This window comes from Humulus lupulus, chromosome 2 (genome assembly GCF_963169125.1).
Source record: "Humulus lupulus chromosome 2, drHumLupu1.1, whole genome shotgun sequence".
Lineage (NCBI taxonomy): Eukaryota > Viridiplantae > Streptophyta > Magnoliopsida > Rosales > Cannabaceae > Humulus > Humulus lupulus.
Genome location: NC_084794.1, coordinates 156198826 through 156220314, shown reverse-complemented (window position 1 = coordinate 156220314; position 21489 = coordinate 156198826). Strand labels below are relative to the sequence as shown.

General features: G+C 40.5%; 1 protein-coding gene across 1 annotated transcript; it reads right to left on the bottom strand.

Moving 5' to 3' along the window:
- Positions 1–16298: 16298 nt before the first annotated feature.
- Positions 16299–17360, bottom strand: LOC133814867 (uncharacterized). The gene has a single exon (XM_062247775.1). It carries the CDS (start codon positions 17358–17360, stop codon positions 16299–16301), a length of 1062 nt encoding a protein of 353 aa, XP_062103759.1.
- Between the last annotated feature and the right edge of the window lie 4129 nt (positions 17361–21489).

Here is a 21489-nt window from a genome sequence, read left to right as displayed (position 1 = left end):
AAACATCCTTTGTCACTAATCAATCCAAGGCTACCTCCCTGGTACCAAACCCACACTCTCGGAACTCCCAAAATCCTAAAACAATACATCGAAGACATCCCCCGAACCCCCGGAGCAAAGGCCTAAAATTGCAAAAATTCATGTCCTGAAATTGGCCTTGAGCCGCTGCGCAGCCCTGGTGCACCGCGGCGCCCAGCAAGTCAGAGGCCAAAATTCGCCCAGAAGCAGCCTTGCGCCGCGGCGCGCCTTCGCGAGCCCAGAATTCTGGGTTTTCTTTCGCGTTTTTCCCGAACCCAACTCACTCCAAATCACCCCAAACTCCTTCCTAAGTCTCAAAGCCAACTCTAAATCCCTAATAGACCTCACAGCAACCTAGAAACATCATGCTCAAGCTCATTCACACAATTACTCCCAAAATGCACTCTTGAGTTTCATGCTTAATAACTCAAACTAGAAAATTAAAAACAACTTGAACCCAAACCCAAACCACACTCCAAATCCCCTAATCCTTAACAGAGATAAGCTTAGCAATTACTCAGAAACCTTACCTTGAATGGTGAGTCCAACCTCTAGCTTCAAACCTCCTTTCCCTTTGATTACCCAATTCTGAATTCATACAAAACCAGCCACCAACTTGCTTCAATTCACATTCATCATCTAAAAATTCAGACTTGAAACTTAAACATGTTATAGCTGAATCCTTACCTCTGAGTTTTCTTGGCCCAAGCTTGGTTGATAACTTCAAACACCCCTTGATTCTCCTTCCAAGAGTTTAAAATTCTGCTTCCCCTTTCTATCTCCCTTTTGCTCTAATTCTAGGTCTCCACAATTCAGCATAAACCTATTTTCCCAAGTGTTATACGTACTTGTGTTTTTCTTCAGCTCAAACTCATCTATACACTGCCAAAAGACCAATTTAACCCTCCATTAATATCCCTTACTAACTAGACCTCAAGGCTTACTTGTCCTTTTCCTAGCTTTACAATTCTACCACTTTCCCAATAAAACTTGTTACTCTCTAAGGTTACTAACAGCCATACAAGTTACCAAATCACCAGTTACCATTATCTAGTTTCCTAAGACCGTCTCGACACGTGCATCACATCGGTAACACCGCACCCACGTGGTACCAATCGCATATCATAATTATCACATAGCATAATTCACATAGTCATATAACATGCTTAAAATCATAATCATGCATCTTAATCATAAAAATCACACATAATTCCCATCATGCCCTCCCGACACACTAATCAAGGCCCTTAAGCCCTATCAGTGAATTTGGGTCGTTACAGAGGCTGAGTACATAGCTGCGTCTATGGTGACTAAGGAAGTTCTATACGAATCTCGATGTTATTCTAGAAATGGATAAATCACTCATTTTGTCTAGTGACAATAATGAGGCAATAGCAAGTTCGAAAGAACCTCGAAGTTGCAAAAGAGCAAAGCATATAGAGAAAAACTACCACATTATCGAGGATGTGTGGCGAAGGCGTGAAGTGAAGGTGATGCAGATAGAATTGGAAGGAAATCTTTCATATCCCTTTACAAAGATATAAGAAGAGAGCATAATTGTGAAGCATGTAGAATGCATGGTTTTGAGAAACATGTCTCATTTGTTTTAAAAGGGCAAGTGGGAGTTTGTTGGGTTTTATGCCCTTATAAAACCATGTTGGACATGTAGCATGATTTCATATTATCAATAAAAGTAGTAGAAATCATTTAGTTTGACAACCGTGTTGCTTGCTTGTTTTATTACATGATTATTGAAATAATACAAACATTTATAAAATCATGAACATATGGATATTTACAATTATAGTGACTAGGTCACAGTGGATTATAGTTGTAATTATATGTTCAAAAGAACGAATTTTAAGATATCAGAGCATTCGATTTTCACTGATTAGGCAATCTACGATATGATCTACTTACACATTCGGGGTGTGATGTCTTGTCCAAGGCATCGACCAAGTAGATAAGAGGGGATGTATTTAGTTACATCGGACTAGGACTGATATTGATTATTGATTGATAAATAAGTATCGTTGTTATTGAATCTAATCAATGTCACAACATTGACCATATGTTAAGTCGATCTTAATTCTGAGTGATAATATTCTGCTAATTATATTATTTAAATCTTTTGACTTGTTCGTTACCAGCTTACCTTATGGTTTAGCCTATACTTACATCTTGGAGATTTAATAGTGTAATTGAGTGGGAGTAATATTCATAGATATGAAATCTATAACTTCTGTATGAGAAGTGAAAAGATGATTTCCTTAATTGCTTTGTTCAAAAGGTTAAATGATTGAGATCTCATTTCTGTGATTAAGTTCACAGAAATATCATTTATAAGGAACTTAGTGGGAGTTAAGGATAAAATATTGATGAGGGGTAAAACGGTAATTTGCACCCATCTCGTTAGTAAGTCATCGATAAAGGATTGAATGAATGTAATGGTTATAACAATGGATAACATATTTATGGTTTTGAAAATACGTTCTATGAATTCAAGAGTTCAATAATGAGTCTATAGTGGAGTCACGAGGAATTAATAAGGTAGTGAAATTATTCGTAAATAAATTAATGGTAACTTGTTGGAGCTTGAATTCATGGATCCATGGTCCCCGCATCACCTTTGAGTAAATAATCTAGAATGTCTCAATTAATTGATTTAATTATCAATTAGGATTTTTAAAGTTGACTAGGTAAATTTTAGAAAATTTACAGAGATATGAGATTTAAAGAATAAAAGAGAATCTTTGGGTAAATTTATTAATATTGATAAATTGGTGTCAATAGAAATAAATAATATTACATCAAGTTTCAAATTATAATTAGTTAATTTGAATAAAGATTTTATTAATTAATTAAAAATAAATAAAAGGTTTTGAATTTAGGCCCAATTGAGATTTAAATTCAAAACAAAGAGATTGGGCCCAAGTCCATTTATGGCAGCCCAAGGCTTTTATTTTTAGTTATTATTTTTAATTAATTTAAATTTACATAAAGCCCATTAAGGTTCCTATATAAGGAATATGATATCTAGGGTTTTCAGAAGGAAGTGAGTTTCAGTTGATTGGTAAGTGAAAACCTAGATAGTCTAACATTTCTTGGCCACTCTCTCTTCTTCTTTTCTTCAAGATCTCTATCTCATGTGTTGAGAACTAGCCCACACTAGTTCTAGATTGATCAAAGGCTTGGTGAGGAAGACTGTGTTGCTGATCTTGTTCAATCTCGTAATAATACTCTGCTACAGAAAGGAATCAAGGGTTAGAGAGATTGAAGGATGGAGTTCTTCCAGTTCTGCTGTGTAAAGTAAGTTTTTACTTTACTCTGTATTTGTATCAATTTCATAGGAGCATGTTCTAGGAATTTGCATGTTTGTTTGATAATATGTAAATTTGATGAAAATAAATAAAGATCCTGCAATATGAATTTCCTTCATCTCCTCGGGTCAAGCTTCCTAATTTGGCTGCCTCCATATTGAACCTGTGGATATAGATCTTTAGGCTCTCGTCTTCTCCTTGTTTTACATTAGCGAGGCTGTTGCCTGGCATAGTGTAATCACACACGGTGTGATGTTGTTGGAGAAATTCATCAGAAAATTGTTGCCAAGAACTGAGGGACCCTGGCTGGATTCTTTTGAACCATTTGTGCCCAAGACCCTTTAACGTGACAACAAAGCAGTGGCATCTGGCTCTGCTATTAAGTCCTCTCAATTTCATTAGGTCGTTGAATGCGTTTAGATGGTATTTGGGATCCGTATTTCCCTCGTAAGGGGTCATGTGAGGCTCTTTGAAGTTGGCTGGGAGCCGAACGGCTTGGATTTCCCTAATTAAGGGTGATTCGTAATCGAACTCTTCGTCTATAGCTTGCCCTCCAGATGCGATGATTATCTTGCTCCGGAGGCTCCTCATTTCAATATCTAGGTCTTGTCTCCTTTTGTTCAAGGAGTCTTTCAAGTTGGATGGGTTGGCGTTTCCTTTCCTTTTGTCTTCTTGGGGAGCCATAGGAGGTGTAGTCCTCTCGTTCGTCCTTTTCTTGTTGAGTTCCTCCCTTAAGTCTGAGGGTGTTTCCCTTCAAGTGACTTCAACTTCGTTATGAGGGTTAGCGTTGTTCTTCCGCTCTAGCTTCTTGGGCTGCTTCGCCTGTCCAGGACGTTCATGCTGCTTTGTCCAAGGGGTATTACTAGTGGAGAGTTAAGTCCTCCCATTATCCACAGGGACTGTGGTTTCTCCACCCTCTTAGCCTTTCTCCTTTCGTCTAGGAAGAGGCATGCTTGATTTTACCTATTGTAACGACCCAACTATTCTAGACTTTGGACCGTTAATGACTATTATACATAGACACTAATCTTTAAGAAAACGTACATATGAAATAAACATTACTTCATTAAAACTTGTAAAACAAATTGTTAAACTACAAAAAATTCAAGGTAGGATATGGGATCCCATTGTTTCGAAAATAAAAACATAACATAACTTAAATAAATGGGTTACAAAAGTAGATGCGAAAATACATAGAAATCATAATTAAAAGACTAAAATGCAACTTCATCCTCGAATCGTTCACGCAGTCCACCGATGTCATTCTCCCTCAATACACATTCCCAAGCTGCCAAGAACCTTCCCGCCGCCAAAGCTATTTTCCTGCACATATAAAACATAAAGGAATGAGCCTAATGCCCAGCAAGGAAAATCTACTACAAGCATTAAACATAATCATACACATAAACTATAAGCTATAAACATATATCTATAAAGATGTACATCATATAAGACTATACTATTAATGGCCATTAAAACATGTGATAAACCATCTACGTCCCCTTTCTAATATCTGAGGTAGGTTAGATCACATGGTAGGTTTATGATAACCCATCTATGTCCCCTGTCTAATATTTGAGGTAGGGCAAATCATAACCATGAAACATAAGAAGACATATCATAACATATTATAGCATAACTTATCATAACATATCAACATAACATATAAGCATATAAAACTATCCTTACCAATATACCGGGATGATGAGAACAAAGTCGGGATTTTGGAACACTCCTAAATACCATAACGAAAAGGTGAGTATTTCTAAAAGAAGAATATATAGAGAATGAACTAAACCATTTGAGAAAGATACTTACCAACAAGAATCTTAAGTTCAAAGAACTTAGATGCCTAACCAAGAATAAAGAGTACTGAGTTAGGATTTGAGTAGAGATAAACTATAAAAACTAATGGAACGATACAGAAAGGAACTTAAGCATAGGAATGCCTTTAATGTATTATGACCGAACTATACCTCGAAACAAAAATACATTATTATCCTTACTTCCCAAGTATTTGATAAGCTTATAATGATTAAGCTTATAACCCCAACCCAAGTGTTTAACACTCTAAAGGAATCCTAGCAGCTTGTAGGCTCTGAACTCAGCTTGATGAATGAAGAAATGGCTGGGTACTAGGTCCTATTTATAGAGTTCCAGAATTAAAAGATCTTTATTTAGCTTTAATAAAATATTGGCTTTTTAATTGAAAAACATTTGAATAATCGTTCAGCAGAGGCTGAAGATTCGGTCAAAAAGATTCTGGACTTATCAAGAGGTTAAGGAATAAAATGAGCTCGGTTTCAAAAACATTTGAAAAACTTTCCCCATAGCCAATATATCGCCCATGCTAGGCGATATATCGCTTGGACTGATGCTCCCGAGGCTCGTCAAGGTTGTTGTCCGAAGCTACGTGTTTGTCGTATCCCGTTATGGCGATATATCGCCCCCTAGAGATGCGATATATCGGCATACACTAAAATATTATACACGTAATTACACTTTTTCAGCCTATTTTTAATTGAGTAAACAACCTTGATTAAGTTCTTTAACGATTTCAAAGCTGCTGGCAGACTCTAGGATTTCAAATATTACTCTTAATAAACTTATTCCTCAAAAATACTTAATTTCTTCATTAAACATACTTATAACAAGTGTGAATATCTTATTGGGTTTATCTAAACCTTATAGTATAATAAATATCCTCTTCATAATCAGTCATATTAATTAAACCTTAGGTTATAATTAATATTCTTAAACTATAGGTTAAACTTATAAAATCTACAAGTCATATTAAGTTTCCAAGAACCTTCTCGCTGCCAAAATCTTGGCGGCGAAATTTACTTACCAAATAATTCTGGATACTGGCCTTGCATGTCCTCCTCCAACTCCCACGTTGCCTCTCGTTCAGAACTATTACTCCATAGGAATTTGACTATTAGAATACTCTTGGACTGTAACTGCTTCATCCCTCTATCTAGGAGGCTACCCGGTCGTTCCTCATAACTCAAGTCTTTCTGGAGTGCTATCTTATCGTACTTGAGGACATGGGATGGGTCTGACACATCATAGCATGGAGATGTGGAACACGTTGTGACTATCTGCTAGGGCTGGCGGTAGGGCTAGTCTATAGGCAACTGCTCCCACTTTGTCCAATATCTTAAAAGGACCTATGAATCGGGGGCTAAGTTTGCCTTTCTTCCCAAACTGATTCTCACCTTTCATAGGTTATATCTTCAGGAAGACTTGATCTCCAACCTTGAATTCCACTTCGCATCGCTTGGCATCCGCATAGCTTTTCTGATGGCTTTGAGCAACAAGCATACGTTGTCTAATTAGCGCTAGTGCTTCTTGAGCTTTTCTAACAGCTTCAGGACCGAGAAGCTGCCTTTCTCCTACCTCGTCCCAATGCAACTGTGATCAGCACCTTCTCCCATATAGCAACTCATAAGGTTCCATCCTGATCATTGACTGGTAGCTATTGTTGTAAGAGAACTCTATTAGCGGCAATTACTTATTCCAGGATCCTCCGAAATCAAGTACACAAGCACGTAGCATATCTTTTAAAATCTGAATCGTATGCTCGGACTGCCCGTCTATCTGAGGATGAAAAGTTGCACTAAGACTTAACTTAGTACCCATGGATTTCTGTAAGATTCCCCAAAATCTCGATGTAAACACCGATCCTTTATCCGACACTATCGTCATGGGGATTCCATGCAACCGTACTATCTCTTGGACATAGATGTCTGCATGTTGGTCTGCCATGTATGAAGTCTTAACAGGCAGGAAATGAGCGGACTTGGTTATTCTATCTATTACTACCCAAGCGAAATCATGCTGCTTGTTCGTTCGTGGCAACCCTGTCACGAAATCCATAGCTATATCAGCCCATTTCCATTCTGGTACGCTAAGCGGTTGCAATAAGCCTGCAGGCTGCTGATGTTCTGCTTTCACTTGTTGGCATACAAGACACTTTGACACAAATTACGCTATGTACTTTTTCATCCCTGGCCACCAATAGATTGCCTTGATGTCATGCGTCATCTTGGTCGACCCTAGGTGAACTGAGTACGAGGTACTGTGCGCTTCTTCTAGAATTTTCATCTTAATCCCTTGATAATCTGGAACGCATACCCGATCCTTATATCTCAATAATCCTTGACTTGATATTGAGAAATCTTTGGCCTTGCCTTCTCTGACTACACCCATATGTGCTGCTAGTGTGTCGTCATGCCCTTGCCCAATCCGTATATCTTCTAGCAGATTTGACTGGATAGACAAATTAGCCAGCTTGCCGATAACTACCTCTATTCCGGCATTGATCAGCTCCTGCTGCAACGAATTTTCTATTCTGGCTAGAGCTGATAAACTTCCATAACTTTTCCTACTTAGCGCATCGGCAACTACATTTGCCTTTCCCGGGTGGTACAAGATTTCGAAGTCGTAATCCTTTACTAGCTTTAACCACCTGCACTGCCTCATGTTAAGCTCCTTCTGAGTAAATAAGTACTTTAAACTTTTGTGGTCCGTATAAATCTCGCACCGTTCTCCATAAAGATAATGGCACCAGATTTTCAACGCAAAGACCACTGCTTCCAACTCCATATCATGTCTTGGATAGCGTTGCTCGTACTCCTTCAACTATCGTGAGGCATAGGCTATCAATTTGTCATTCTGCATCAGCACGCAACCCAACCCTTGCTTCGATGCATCGCAGTAGACTACGAACTTATCGTTGGGTGTCGGTACACAAAGTACTGGTGCTGAGCAAAGCTTATCCTTAAGCAACTGGAAGCTTTCTTCACATCTATCATTCCAGTTGAATCTTTGTTGTTTTCGGGTCAGGTTGGTGAGTGGAGTGGCTATCTTAGAAAAGCCCTCTATGAATCTCCTATAATAACCTGCTAATCTCATAAAGCTCCTTACTTCGGATGCATTCTTTGGTCTTTGCCAGTCCTTCGAGGCCTCTACCTTTGACGGGTCTACTGCAACTCCATCCTTGGATATAATGTGTCTGAGGAACGCTACTTGCGAAAGCCAAAACTCGCACTTCTTGAACTTGGCGTAGAGTTGATGCTCCTTCAGTCGTGACAAAATCAACCTCAAATGTTCCTCATGCTCTACTTCATCCTTGGAGTATACTAATATGTCGCGATGGATACTACGACGAATTTATCTAAGTAGTCCTTGAAGACCCTATTCATCAAGTCCATAAACGCAGCTGGTGCATTGGTAAGACCAAAAGACATAACTAAGAACTCGTAATGTCTATAACGAGTTCTAAAGGCTGTCTTAGGAATATCTTCTCCCCTCACCTTGAGCTGATGATACCCGGACCGTAAATCAATCTTTGAAAATACAGTCGTACCTCGGAGTTGATCAAACAAGTCGTCAATCCGGGGTAGCGGGTACTTATTCTTAATCGTTACCTTATTCAGATCGCGGTAGTCTATGCACATCCACATACTTCCGTCATTTTTCTTCACAAATAGAACCGGAGCTCCCCATGGCGAATGGCTTGGCCTAATAAAACCCAAGTCTAGGAGTTCTTGTAGTTGCGTCTTTAACTCCTTGAGTTCTGTAGGTGCCATCCGGTACGGTGCCTTGGAGATAGACTCGGTGCTCGGTACTAATTCTATTGTGAAGTCAATTTCCCGAGTTGGCGACAATCCTGGTAAGTCATCGGGAAATACCTCTGGGAATTCTCTTACTATGCGGACGTCTCCAAACTTAAGTGGTGTTTCCTTTACCACATCTGTGATGTTGGCTAAGAATGCTTGACATGCTTTTCCCATCATTATTTGGGCTTTGAGAGATGATACTAACGGTGTGCGTAATCCTGAAGCTTGTCCCATGAAGCATAGTTTCTGGCCGTCCGGAGTCTCGAACATCACCTTCTTGCGTTTGCAGTTAATGGTTGCGCCGTGCCGTGCTAGCCAGTCCATGCCTAGTATCACGTTGAAATCCTTGATGTCCAGTTCTATCAGGTCTCCTTCTAGTTCTATGTCCTCAATCTTGATCAGTACGCCTTGTACTATCCGTGATGATAGAACTACTTTGCCCGAAGGCAACTCGGTTACAAATCTAGTTCTAAATCTTTCACAAGGTTTGTCTAGTTTTTCTATCATTCCTAACGAGATATACAAATGAGTGGCTCTCGAATCAAATAATACAGAACATATATTATTGAGGATAGAAACCTGACCTGTGACCACCTTATTGCTAGCATCAGCCTCTCCTTGGGTTAAGGTAAAGACCCTGGCAGGAACCATCTTATCTTTCTTTTTCCCTTCTGTCTTGAGCTGAGGACAGTCTTTCTTCCGGTGTCCTTCTTGACCACAGTTGTAACATCCCTTGGTGTTTGCTCGACATTCACTAGGATGTTTCTTCTGGCACTTAGCACATGGCGGGTATTCTACATAACCCGGCCTATTTCCCCATTATTTGTCCATGCCCTTTTATCGTTGTCGGACTGTTTGTTGTCAGGATGCCTTCTTTTATGACCGTTGTTGTTGTTGTTGTTGCTGGACTGATTACTGCTACTATGGTTGTTGTTTCGACTAGTCTGAGGTTGATTCTGCTGTATAGGCTCAGGCTTACTGTCTTCTTCTTTACTAACATTAGCTTGCAGCCTTTCTACTTCTATTGACGTCTCTAGAACGTCGGCATAAGTAGTGTTTCCTGGGTTTGCTAGCTTAACCCCTAGCTCGATCTTTGGTCAAAGTCCTCTAACAAACTTAGACACCCTCAGATATTCAGTTGGAACTATTTCTGGTGTGAACTTAGCTAATCGGTCGAACTGTTGAGCATACTCTACCACTGATAAATTCCCTTGCTTCAAGCCAGCGAACTCCTCAACTCTTGAAGCGAGTACAACCGAATTGTAATACTTCTTGTGAAACAGCTCCACAAATCGAGTCCACGTCATGGTGGCAACATCATGCGTCTGCTGGACTAAGTTCCACCATATCCTGGCATCTTTCTTGAGCAAGGACGAAACACAGGATATGCAGTCCGCGTTGCCGAGGTTCATGTGTGTCAGGATTGGCTCCACATTCCTTAGCCATTCTTCTGCCTCAAAGGGGTCTGTAGTCCCTTTGAAGTTTGGAGCGTGCTGCTTACGGAACCTGTCATAAACTGGCTCCATGTGCTATACTGGATACGACGCATAATTCGCCACTGGCCATCCCCCATATGGACCAACTTGTTAGGGTGCTGAGGCCATTTGTTGTGGCTGCGGCGGAGGCGGAGGCGGAGGCTGAGTCTGGGGCTGAGCCTATTGTTGCTATTGCTGTAATAGCTCCTCGACTTGTTGTCCCAGTCTGGCGATCTCTGCAGTGTTGTCAGCTGGTGGCGGCAGCGCGTTGTGGCTGGCTGTAGCACGCACTCCCCTTCTGCGAACCAGAGGGGCTTCATTGTTCACCGGAGCAGCGTTGGAGGCGTTTCCGTTGGTGCGAGCAGATCTTCAGAGCGACTTTGCAGTAGAGTTCTAACAGTTGAGAGAAACATGTCATAACTTCACCCTAATAGGCTCTAAGGCAAAAACTTAATCTACACAAACATATCTTGGACCTATTGCTACCAAGAACCTTCTCGCCGCCAAAACTATTTTCCTGCACATATAAAACATAAAGGAATGAGCCTAATGCCCAACAAGGAAAATCTACTACAAGCATTAAACATAATCATACACATAAACTATAAGCTATAAACATATATCTATAAAGATGTACATCATATAAGACTATACTATTAATGGCCATTAAAACATGTGATAAACCATCTACGTCCCCTTTCTAATATCTGAGGTAGGTTAGATCACATGGTAGGTTTATGATAACCCATCTATGTCCCCTGTCTAATATTTGAGGTAGGGCAAATCATAACCATGAAACATAAGAAGACATATCATAACATATTATAGCATAACTTATCATAACATATCAACATAACATATAAGCATATAAAACTATCCTTACCAATATACCGGGATGATGAGAACAAAGTCGGGATTTTGGAACACTCCTAAATACCATAACGAAAAGGTGAGTATTTCTAAAAGAAGAATATATAGAGAATGAACTAAACCATTTGAGAAAGATACTTACCAACAAGAATCTTAAGTTCAAAGAACTTAGATGCCTAACAAAGAATAAAGAGTACTGAGTTAGGATTTGAGTAGAGATAAACTATAAAAACTAATGGAACGATACAGAAAGGAACTTAAGCATAGGAATACCTTTAATGTATTATGACCGAACTATACCTTGAAACAAAAATACACTATTATCCTTACTTCCCAAGTGTTTGATAAGCTTATAATGATTAAGCTTATAACCCCAACCCAAGTGTTTAACACTCTAAAGTAATCCTAGTAGCTTGTAGGCTTTGAACTCCGCTTGATGAATGAAGAAATGGCTGGGTACTAGGTCCTATTTATAGAGTTCAAGAATGAAAAGATCTTTATTTAGCTTGAATAAAATATTGGCTTTTTAATTGAAAAACATTTGAATAATCGTTCAGCAGAGGCTGAAGATTCGGTCAAAAAGATTCTGGACTTATCAAGAGGTTAAGGAATAAAATGAGCTCGGTTTCAAAAACATTTGAAAAACTTTCCCCACAGACAATATATCGCCCATGCTAGGCGATATATCACCTGGACTGATGCTCCCGAGGCTCGTCTAGGTTGTCGTCCGAAGCTACGTGTTTTTCGTATCCCGTTATGGTGATATATCGCCCCCTAGAGCTGCGATATATCGGCATACGCTAAAATATTATACACGTAATTACACTTTTTCAGCCTAATTTGAATTGAGTAAACAACCTTGACTAAGTTCTTTAACGATTTCAAAGCTGCTGGCAGACTCTAGGATTTCAAATATTACTCTTAATAAACTTATTCCTCAAAAATACTTAATTTCTTCATTAAACATACTTATGACAAGTGTGAATATCTTATTGGGTTTATCTAAACCTTATAGTATAATAAATATCCTCTTCATAATCAGTCATATTAATTAAACCTTAGGTTATAATTAATATTCTTAAACTATAGGTTAAACTTATAAAATCTACAATTTATATTAAGTTTCCAAGAACCTTCCCGCCGCCAAAATCTTGGCAGCGAAATTTACTTACCAAATAATTCCGGATACCGGCCTTGCATGTCCTCCTCCAACTCCCACGTTGCCTCTCGTTCAGAACTATTACTCCATAGGACTTTGAGTATTGGAATACTCTTGGACCGTAACTGCTTCATCCCTTTATCTAGGATGCTAACCGGTCGTTCCTCGTAACTCAAGTGTTACTACGAGTGTCCAACTAAATCCCAGCTTGAACCAAAATCCACAGTCATAAATATACTACTACTACTACTACTACTGCTGCTGCTGCTGCTGCTGCTGCTACTACTACTACTATTACTACTACTACTGCTACTGCTGCTCCTGCTGCTACTGCTACTACTACTGCTACTGCTACTACTATTGTTACTGCTGCTACCACTGCTCCTGCTGCTACTGCTGCTACTGATAATTATGCAAAGACACAATCCATACACACACACAAATGAGAGATAGCAAAAAGATGAAGAGAGAAAAGGGAGGCTAGAATGTATTGCAAAAATAGAGAGAATGTATTCTAGGTTACAAAACTAATAAGCCAAGCCTTTTATATAAGGCAAAAGATATAAAATAACAATAATTAAGAAAAGACTAAAATGCCCTCAAATAATAACTCTAACACCCCCCCTCAAACTCACGATGCAGCAACAATAAGCATCGAGAGTTTGCCAACTAGAAATTGAAAACGAGAAATAGAATGAGACTTAGTAAAGAAGTCAGCAATCTGTAAAGAAGAAGGAACAAAAGGCAAAGTGATAGTGCCAAGCTTCAGGTGGTGACGAGTGAAGTGACAATCAATCTCAATGTGCTTGGTGCGTTCATGAAAAACTGAGTTGTGAGCAATCTGGATGGCACTCTGATTGTCACAATACATAGGAGTGGGTTGAGAATGACATACACCCATATCTACAAGCAGCCATCTTAACCAAACAATTTCTTTGGTAGTAGATGACATAGCGCGGTACTCTGCTTCAGTGGAAGATTGGGAGACAACAGTTTGTTTCTTACTTTTCCAAGAAATAAGAGAATCACCCAAAAAGATACAGAAACCAGTAACAGACTTCCGATCCGTGGGATCACGACCATGATCAGCATCAGAGTATGCACGCAGCTCCAAGGAAGAAGTGGAGGGAAACAAAAGGCTTTGAAAGATAGTACCCCGAAGATACCTCAAAATGCGAAGAACAGCTGCCCAGTGAACAGTAGTAGGAGAGGCAACAAATTGACTAACAATGTGAACAGCATATGCAATGTCGGGGTGAGTGATAGTGAGATAAACCAAACTGCCAACAATAGTGCGATACAAAGTAGGATCATGCAAGGGAGTGCCATCAGAAGGAGAATACTGAACATTGAGCTCAAAAGGAGTGGCAACTACTTTTGTATCTGTAAGACGAGCACGGTCAATAATGTCAGAAGTGTATTTTGACTGAGAAAGAAGATAGCCTTTTGGGGAGAAGGCAACTTCAATACCCAGAAAATACCGAAGAGGCCCCAAATCCTTCATCTCAAACTGAGAAGCTAATTGAGACTTTAACACTGCAATTCCATCTAAATCATCACCAGTAATGATCATATCATCAACATATAAGGAAAGGAGAATACGACCTGCATTGGTACACTTAACAAATAGTGCTGAGTCATGATTACTTGAGAGAAACCCAAGAGAAGTAACAACATTGGAGAACTTCTCAAACCATGCTCGAGGAGCCTGTTTGAGACCATACAGAGCTTTCTTAAGCTTACAAACTTCTCCATGATTGTGAGGGACCCCAGGAGGAGGAACCATGTAGACCTCTTCATGTAAATCGCCATTCAAGAAAGCATTCTTAACATCCAACTGAGATATATTCCACTGACGAGCAGATGCAACTGCTATAAGAGCACGGACAGTAGTCATTTTTGCAACAGGAGCAAAAGTTTCCTCAAAATCCATACCATACTGTTGAGAAAATCCCTTAGCTACCAATCTAGCTTTGTAGCGTTCAACAGACCCATCAGACTTGGTCTTGATTTTATAGACCCAACGAGAACCAATTGTATGTTTACCAGGAGGTAAAGATACCAAATCCCAAGTATCTGTCTTGTGCAAAGCTGAAAGTTCCTCATTCATAGCATGCTGCCAAAGAGGGTCAGTAACTGCTTCTTTATAGGATAAAGGCTCAGAGAGACAATGAATAGACGCTAAAAACGAAGTGAAAGGGATAGAATAAGACGAATAAACAAAATGTGGTAGTTTAGTAGACTTACGAGTGCGCTGAGGATAGCGAGGAGGATCTACAGTATCAGAAGGATCTAGAACAGCTGTAGGCGGAGGTGTTTCAGAAATGTCAGCCTGCGAAATACCAGTATCAATAGCTCGAGACCTGCGAGAGTAATGACGTGGAAAGGGGACTATAGGACCAGGAGAAGATTCAGACTCTACAATTTGAGGAACTTGAGGAGAAGAGGTACTTGTATGCTCACAAAAAGGATCAATATGAATAAGATCTGATTTGGTCAAGTTGTGAGTAGTGCCAGGAATAGAAAAGAAGGGTATATGCTCAAGAAAAACAACATGGCGAGATACATATAATTTTTGAGAAGTTGGATCAAAACAACGATATCCTTTTTGGCCATCACCATAACCAAGGAACACACAAAGTGCAGAGCGTGATGACAGTTTTGTACGCTCTACACTAGGACGAAGAACAAAGCAAGTAGAACCAAAGACTCTCAAAGAAGAATAATCAGGAATATGTCCATATAGTTTTTCAAAAGGGGACAAACCTGAAGTGATTGAAGATGGAATCTTATTAATAAGGTTGACTGCAGTGAGAACTGCTTCTCCCCAAAACTGACTAGGCACAGATGAGGACAACAAAAGAGAACGAGCAGTTTCAATAATGTGTCTATGCTTTCTTTCAGCAACACCATTTTGTTCAGGGGTATCTGTACAAGAAGTTTGATACACAGTTCCATCTAAAGCAAGAAAATTACAGAATTTATTTGAAGTATATTCACCACCTTGATCACATCTAAAACATTTAATAACAGAAGCATGTTGAGTTTTTACATAAGCTCGAAAACGATCATAAATATCATAGAAATCAGAACGACATTTCATTAGAAAAACCCAACAAAATCGAGTGTGATCATCAACAAAAGAGACATAATATCTAGACCCTCCTTTTGTAGCAATAGGAGAGGGTCCCCACACATCAGAATGAACTAAGTCAAAAGGTGCAACAGAACATGAAGTACTTTTACTGAAAGGTAAAGCAGAAAATTTTGCAAGTTTACAACCACTACAATCAGAAATATCATGAACTTGCAAATCTCCTAAGGTTCCTGTAGAAGCTAAGAATCTTAAACGGGAAGCTGAAACATGACCAAGGCGAGAGTGCCATAAATAAAAACTAGACGATGATGGAGACAATCGAAAGGAAGACAGATCAACACTAGGAGCTGCAAATACTGGTAATTTCAGCTCATCCAAAACATATAAACCCCCCCGCCTACGGCCGGTCCCAATCAGCTTCTGAGACTGCGGATCCTGCACATGACAAGAAGTAGAAGAAAAAGACACTGAGTAACCAGAATCACACAATTGACCAACAGATACAAGGTTTAGTGAAAGCTTAGGAATATGGTAAACATTAGGAAGCGATAAATGATGACTGACAACAGAACCAACACCTGCTAATGGCATAGGAGTACCATCAGCAGTCATGACAGGCACAGATGATGCAGGACACAAGGAAACAAAAGATTTCGAATGTGGAGACATATGGTGCGAGGCTCCAGAATCTAAAATCCATGTAGAGGATGTCATACCTGAAGAGCTAGTAGGGGGCTAACCTACCGAAGAAGAGGCGGACATGGCATGTGGCTGCATGGTAAGAAACTTCTGAAACTGTTCTGAGAGGGCAGCAAGAGCAGGATTGGAAGATGAGGCCCCAAAATCATACGAGTCAGATGGAGGTACAGTAGCAGCGGCATTAAATTGCGGAGGACGGTATGGTCGAGGTTGTGAGTGGTTGCCAAACTGTGGTTGGCTACCATAATGAGGCGGTTGATTACCGAATTGAGGAGGTCTGAGTTGATGTCTTTGTTGCTGAGGTGCACGATTTACTAATTTAGGACACTGAGCCTTCCAGTGACCTTTTTGTTTGCAAAAGCTGCATTCATCAACTCCAACCTTTGTGTGAGGTTTATTCTCATGGTGAGTAAAGTGTCGAGGAGGAACTACCAAAACAGAGGGACTGGGTGCTGGGAGGATGCCTTTTCCTGCTTGAGACTTAAGACGAATTTCATCTGCCAATAGTTCACTAACTACTGAATCAACCGAAGGAAGTGGAGAACGATGCAAAATAGAGCCACGGAGTCCCTCAAAGTCATCACGAAGTGCCATCAAAAACTGAACCAATCGTTGTTCCTCCCTACGAGCAATATATGGTGCAAAAGCTCGTAATTCTGCAGATTCAGTAAGGGCCAATTGATCCCATAGATCTGTCATAACTGAATAGAACTCTTGAATACTCATATCTTTCTGTTCAAGAGCTCTAATATCTGATTCTAATTGATATTGCTTTGCAAAGTTAGACTGAGTATACAGCCTTGCAAGATGGTCCCAAACTTCCTTCGCTGTTTCATACTTGGCTAGTTGGGTACCTATGGAGTGTTCTACAGAGTTGTTTATCCAAGTAATAATTTTTGAATTATCCATTTCCCAATTTTCTAGCAAAGTTGCATAATCCGCTTTGCCATTTGTTGGTTTAACCAAAGTTCCAGAAACATAACCCCACATCTTTTTCCCTTTCAAAATTTTTTTCATCACATAGTTCCAATAAGAATAATTCTTTCCATCTAACCTCACACTAATGGATTGAAGGGAATCATCTCTATTACTTGCCATTTCAGAAACAAATTTCCAAATGCTATCTCAGACAAAAGTTCCCAAATTCTGCAATCTGACAAAACCCTAAAATTTCAGAATGAACACGAAAATCACATACCGAGTTACTGCAAAGATGCTTCGACCCAATTTGCTGCAATACGAAGGAGACCCAAGCCAAAAAGCTATGGTTACGCTTAAGAAATTCAATTCCATAAACCCTGCTCTGATACCATGATAATTATGCAAAGACACAATCCATACACACACACAAATGAGAGATAGCAAAAAGATGAAGAGAGAAAAGGGAGGCTAGAATGTATTGCAAAAATAGAGAGAATGTATTCTAGGTTACAAAACTAATAAGCCAAGCCTTTTATATAAGGCAAAAGATATAAAATAACAATAATTAAGAAAAGACTAAAATGCCCTCAAATAATAACTCTAACACTACTACTGCTCCTGCTACTACTGCTACTACTACTGCTACTGCTGCTCCTGCTGCTACTACTCCTACTACTGCTACTGCTGCTCCTGCTGCTACTACTGCTCCTGCTGCTACTGCTGCTACTGCTGCTACTGCTGCTACTGCTACTACTGCTACTGCTGCTGCTGCTGCTGCTGCTGCTGCTACTGCTGCTGCTGCTCCTACTACTACTACTACTACTGCTACTGCTGCTCCTGCTGCTACTGCTGCTACTGCTGCTACTACTGCTCCTACTGCTGCTGCTGTTGCTGCTGAGTAAAGTTATTGGACTCTACACCTATAGCAGGCCATTCAACACCTCCTGCATATTCTCTAAGGTGGTTTCTAGCCTTCGGTTTGTCCAGTGTAATTCGTGTATCTCCTCTTCGTAAAACCGAGACCTAGAGCTTGAGCTTTTGGAATGTACTCGGGGACTCTTGTCTGGCCTACGCGTTGATGGACACGGATCTTGCCGGCTGGAGTTCGGCTCCTGCAGTGGCCTTGGGGGCAGATACTCTCTAGCATCTCCCGTAGGAGCAGCTGCTGGTCTTGGACGATTCTCATCAGGCTGGATAGCTGGGGATGAAGCCTCCTTTTCATCTTCAAGAACTCTGGGCTTCTTTTGCATCCACATTTTTGGGTGGCGGAGGATTCTTCATGGAGCCTTCAGCTGATCACAGTCGATGTGGTCCTCAACATCTCGTGGTTCTCTCAGATGCTTAGAACATCTTGGCATCTTCTCTGCCGGAATCAATAGAAGAATAGTGGCTTGGAACTTATCCTTCCCACAGACGGTGCCAAATTGTTGACAGTAAGAACTCATCAACTAAGTTAGATCAAGAACTTTTGGAGTTGTAAAAGAAGTGAACTTTAAACTCACTAAACTTCAGGCAAACTTCCTTATGATTTCAAGAACATCAAATGTAAATGCTGGAATTCTAGAATGAAAAATGGAGAGAATGTTAAATATCTCTTATCATTAACAAAAATTGGTTATAAAATTCTCCAAAAATTCCCCCCTTTCTCAGGTGAAGGGAGGTCATATTTATAGTAGAGCACTATTTGCTCACTGTACATGGTGGTCCCTGGGGATACGACTCTACATATGCAGTCTACAGATGGTAGTGGTACCAGGAGTGTGGTGGTTGGTTCCAGTACATGCCGCGGGTCTGCGGGAGCACCTCCACCACCTGTTTAGTACGAATGTCAGAGGTTGGTTGAGAATGACCACTTTAGGTACCTTACTCGTACGCCCACTACTTTTCTGGCATGGATATGAGGGTCAGATACCTGGGTCTTCAGAGTTGTACCCCAGTATGGACTTCATACCCTTACGATCTCTTTGAGTCACGTGTAGGTTCTTACCCTCATAGTGCGCCTATTATTTTAACCTTTGAATGTTACTCCTCTGCTCATATAATTGCTCCATTGGTGACACCTTCCATGGAAAGCAAGGAGTTGTGAGGCTGCGTGGTGCGCGAGGTGCGCCTGCTGAGCACGCGAGGTACAAGATGGGGGTCTTCCCTGGCTCACCTGTTGGGCGCGCGAGGTACGAGACGAGGGCAGTTACGTGATGCGCAAGGCGCGCCTGCTGGGCATGTGAGGGGCGAGATGGGGGTCTCGTGTGGCACACTTGCTGGGTGCGCAAGGCTTGAGATGAGGGCAGCTGCGTGGTGCGCGAGGCGCGCCTGTTGGGAACACGAGGCGTGAGACGGAGGTCTCGCATGGCACACCTGCTGGGCAAGTGAGGCGTGAGACGGGGGTCTTGCGTGGTGCACCTGCTGGGCGCGCGAGGCGCAAGACGAGGGCAGCTACGTGGTGCGCGTGCTGGGCACGTGAGATGCGAGACGGGGGTCTTGCGTGGTGCACCTACTGGGCACACGAGGCGCAGATGGGGGTAGCTATGTGGTGTGCGAGGGGCGCCTGCTTGGCACGCATGGTGCACCTACTGGGCGCACGAGGTGCGAGACGAGGGCAGCTATGTGGTGAGCAAGGCACGCTTGTTGGGCACGCGAGGTACGAGATGGAGGTCTCGCGTGGCGCACTTACTGGGCGCGCGAGGCGCGAGATGGGGGAAGCTTCATGGTGTGCGAGGCGTGCCTATTGGGTACGCAAGGCGAGAGACGGGGGTCTTGCGAGTCTCGCGTGGCGCACCTACTGGGCGCATGAGGTGCGAGATGGGGTGTCATGTGGCTAATGGGGCTTCGCCTGGCGAGGCTGCCCAACACACGGTGTAGGGGTGTAGGCACATGTACATACTTAGGCATTCACGGTACTTAGCACGAGAATTGGGTCTTTAACAAGTATGGAATTTTTAGCATCTAGACATGGGTTTACAGAGACTTCTATGTTAATCAGTGGTGATGATGAGCAGTTGCCCCTAGGGTGTTCAACCTCACTCAAACTTGGCAACCCCTAGTATCTCTAGGCACTCTCACTGAATGGCCAATATTCACGGATACTATCCAGGAATAACTTATCAGAGCACTTGGTTGGGTTCTAACTGTTCAATGATTAAGTAAGCATGAGGGCCCCTAAGTCCCATTCATTTTGGCGCCCCTATGTTTAAACCAGCAATCATCACTTCTTGGCCACTCGTCGTGATAGTGAACCAGACATAATAATATCACATAAGCAGTGTGACGGGGATCAGTCGTCCAGGATATGACAAATATCTACCAATCATATTTTCTGAATCAGCACCTACTAGAGTAACGTCTCTATGGAAACTTTCTACGTCAGTGTATACATGTGCATGTGTCTCTATACTAACATACACTACACTAGTTGTTTCATGTTGTAGCCACACAATATAAGCTGACTTACTTGGAGTCCATAGCTCTTAGCAGAATTTCACCCTTCAACGTACAATACAGTTATGCTTAGCCAATACTATAATTATCCATACAGTATACTCAGATTAATTATGGCACTCATAGTTCATTGTTATTATTTTGGGTAAGCTGGTCATTTTCAAAATCATTTGTAAGTATTAAAGATCCTTATTTAGTTTTAAACCCATTCAAGAAATTCATATGCAAAAATTTGAGACTAAACCCTAAGTCTCAGGGAGACCTATCCTATGGTCTCAATACCTAGGCTCAGGTATCGCAACAGTATTTCCCATAATCCGCTAAAAATCTTATTCTTTAAAAGTTCTGCTATTAACTCGTACTTTCAACAAGCCAGTTAAATATATGAAAGATTTTAGCCGGTATTATATCAAGAAAATACTAATTAAATTCCTCAATTATTTTTCAAGAAAATAATCTCTTAATTTCCTTTTTATTTTTCTTAAGGTTTTAATCTCTAAAAACTGTTTTAAGAAAATAGCCTAATTTTAACTTAATTAGGAAAACCGTTAATAATTGCTTATCTTGACTAGTTAATTTAATTAATCAAGTTTACTTACTAAAATTAATTTACTTAATTATTTTCTCAAAATATAGGATTTTAAACCCTATTTTAATTTATTAAATTTATTAATAAATTAAATATTTTATTTTTAGAAAGAATAAAAATAATTCTCACTAAGTGTGAAAACCTCATTTTTCACATTTTTAATCACATACTTTGTTAGGTCATAACTTGAAATTTACTTACTCAATTATTACCAAAATTTCTCAATTCAATCTTTGGTATGCCATTTAGATCTCTATAAAATATTAGGTCAAAGGGAGTATT

Coding starts and splice junctions, on each gene's coding strand:
- LOC133814867 (XM_062247775.1), bottom strand. CDS start 17,360: ATGGCAAGTAATAGAGATGATTCCCTTCAATCCATTAGTGTGAGGTTA.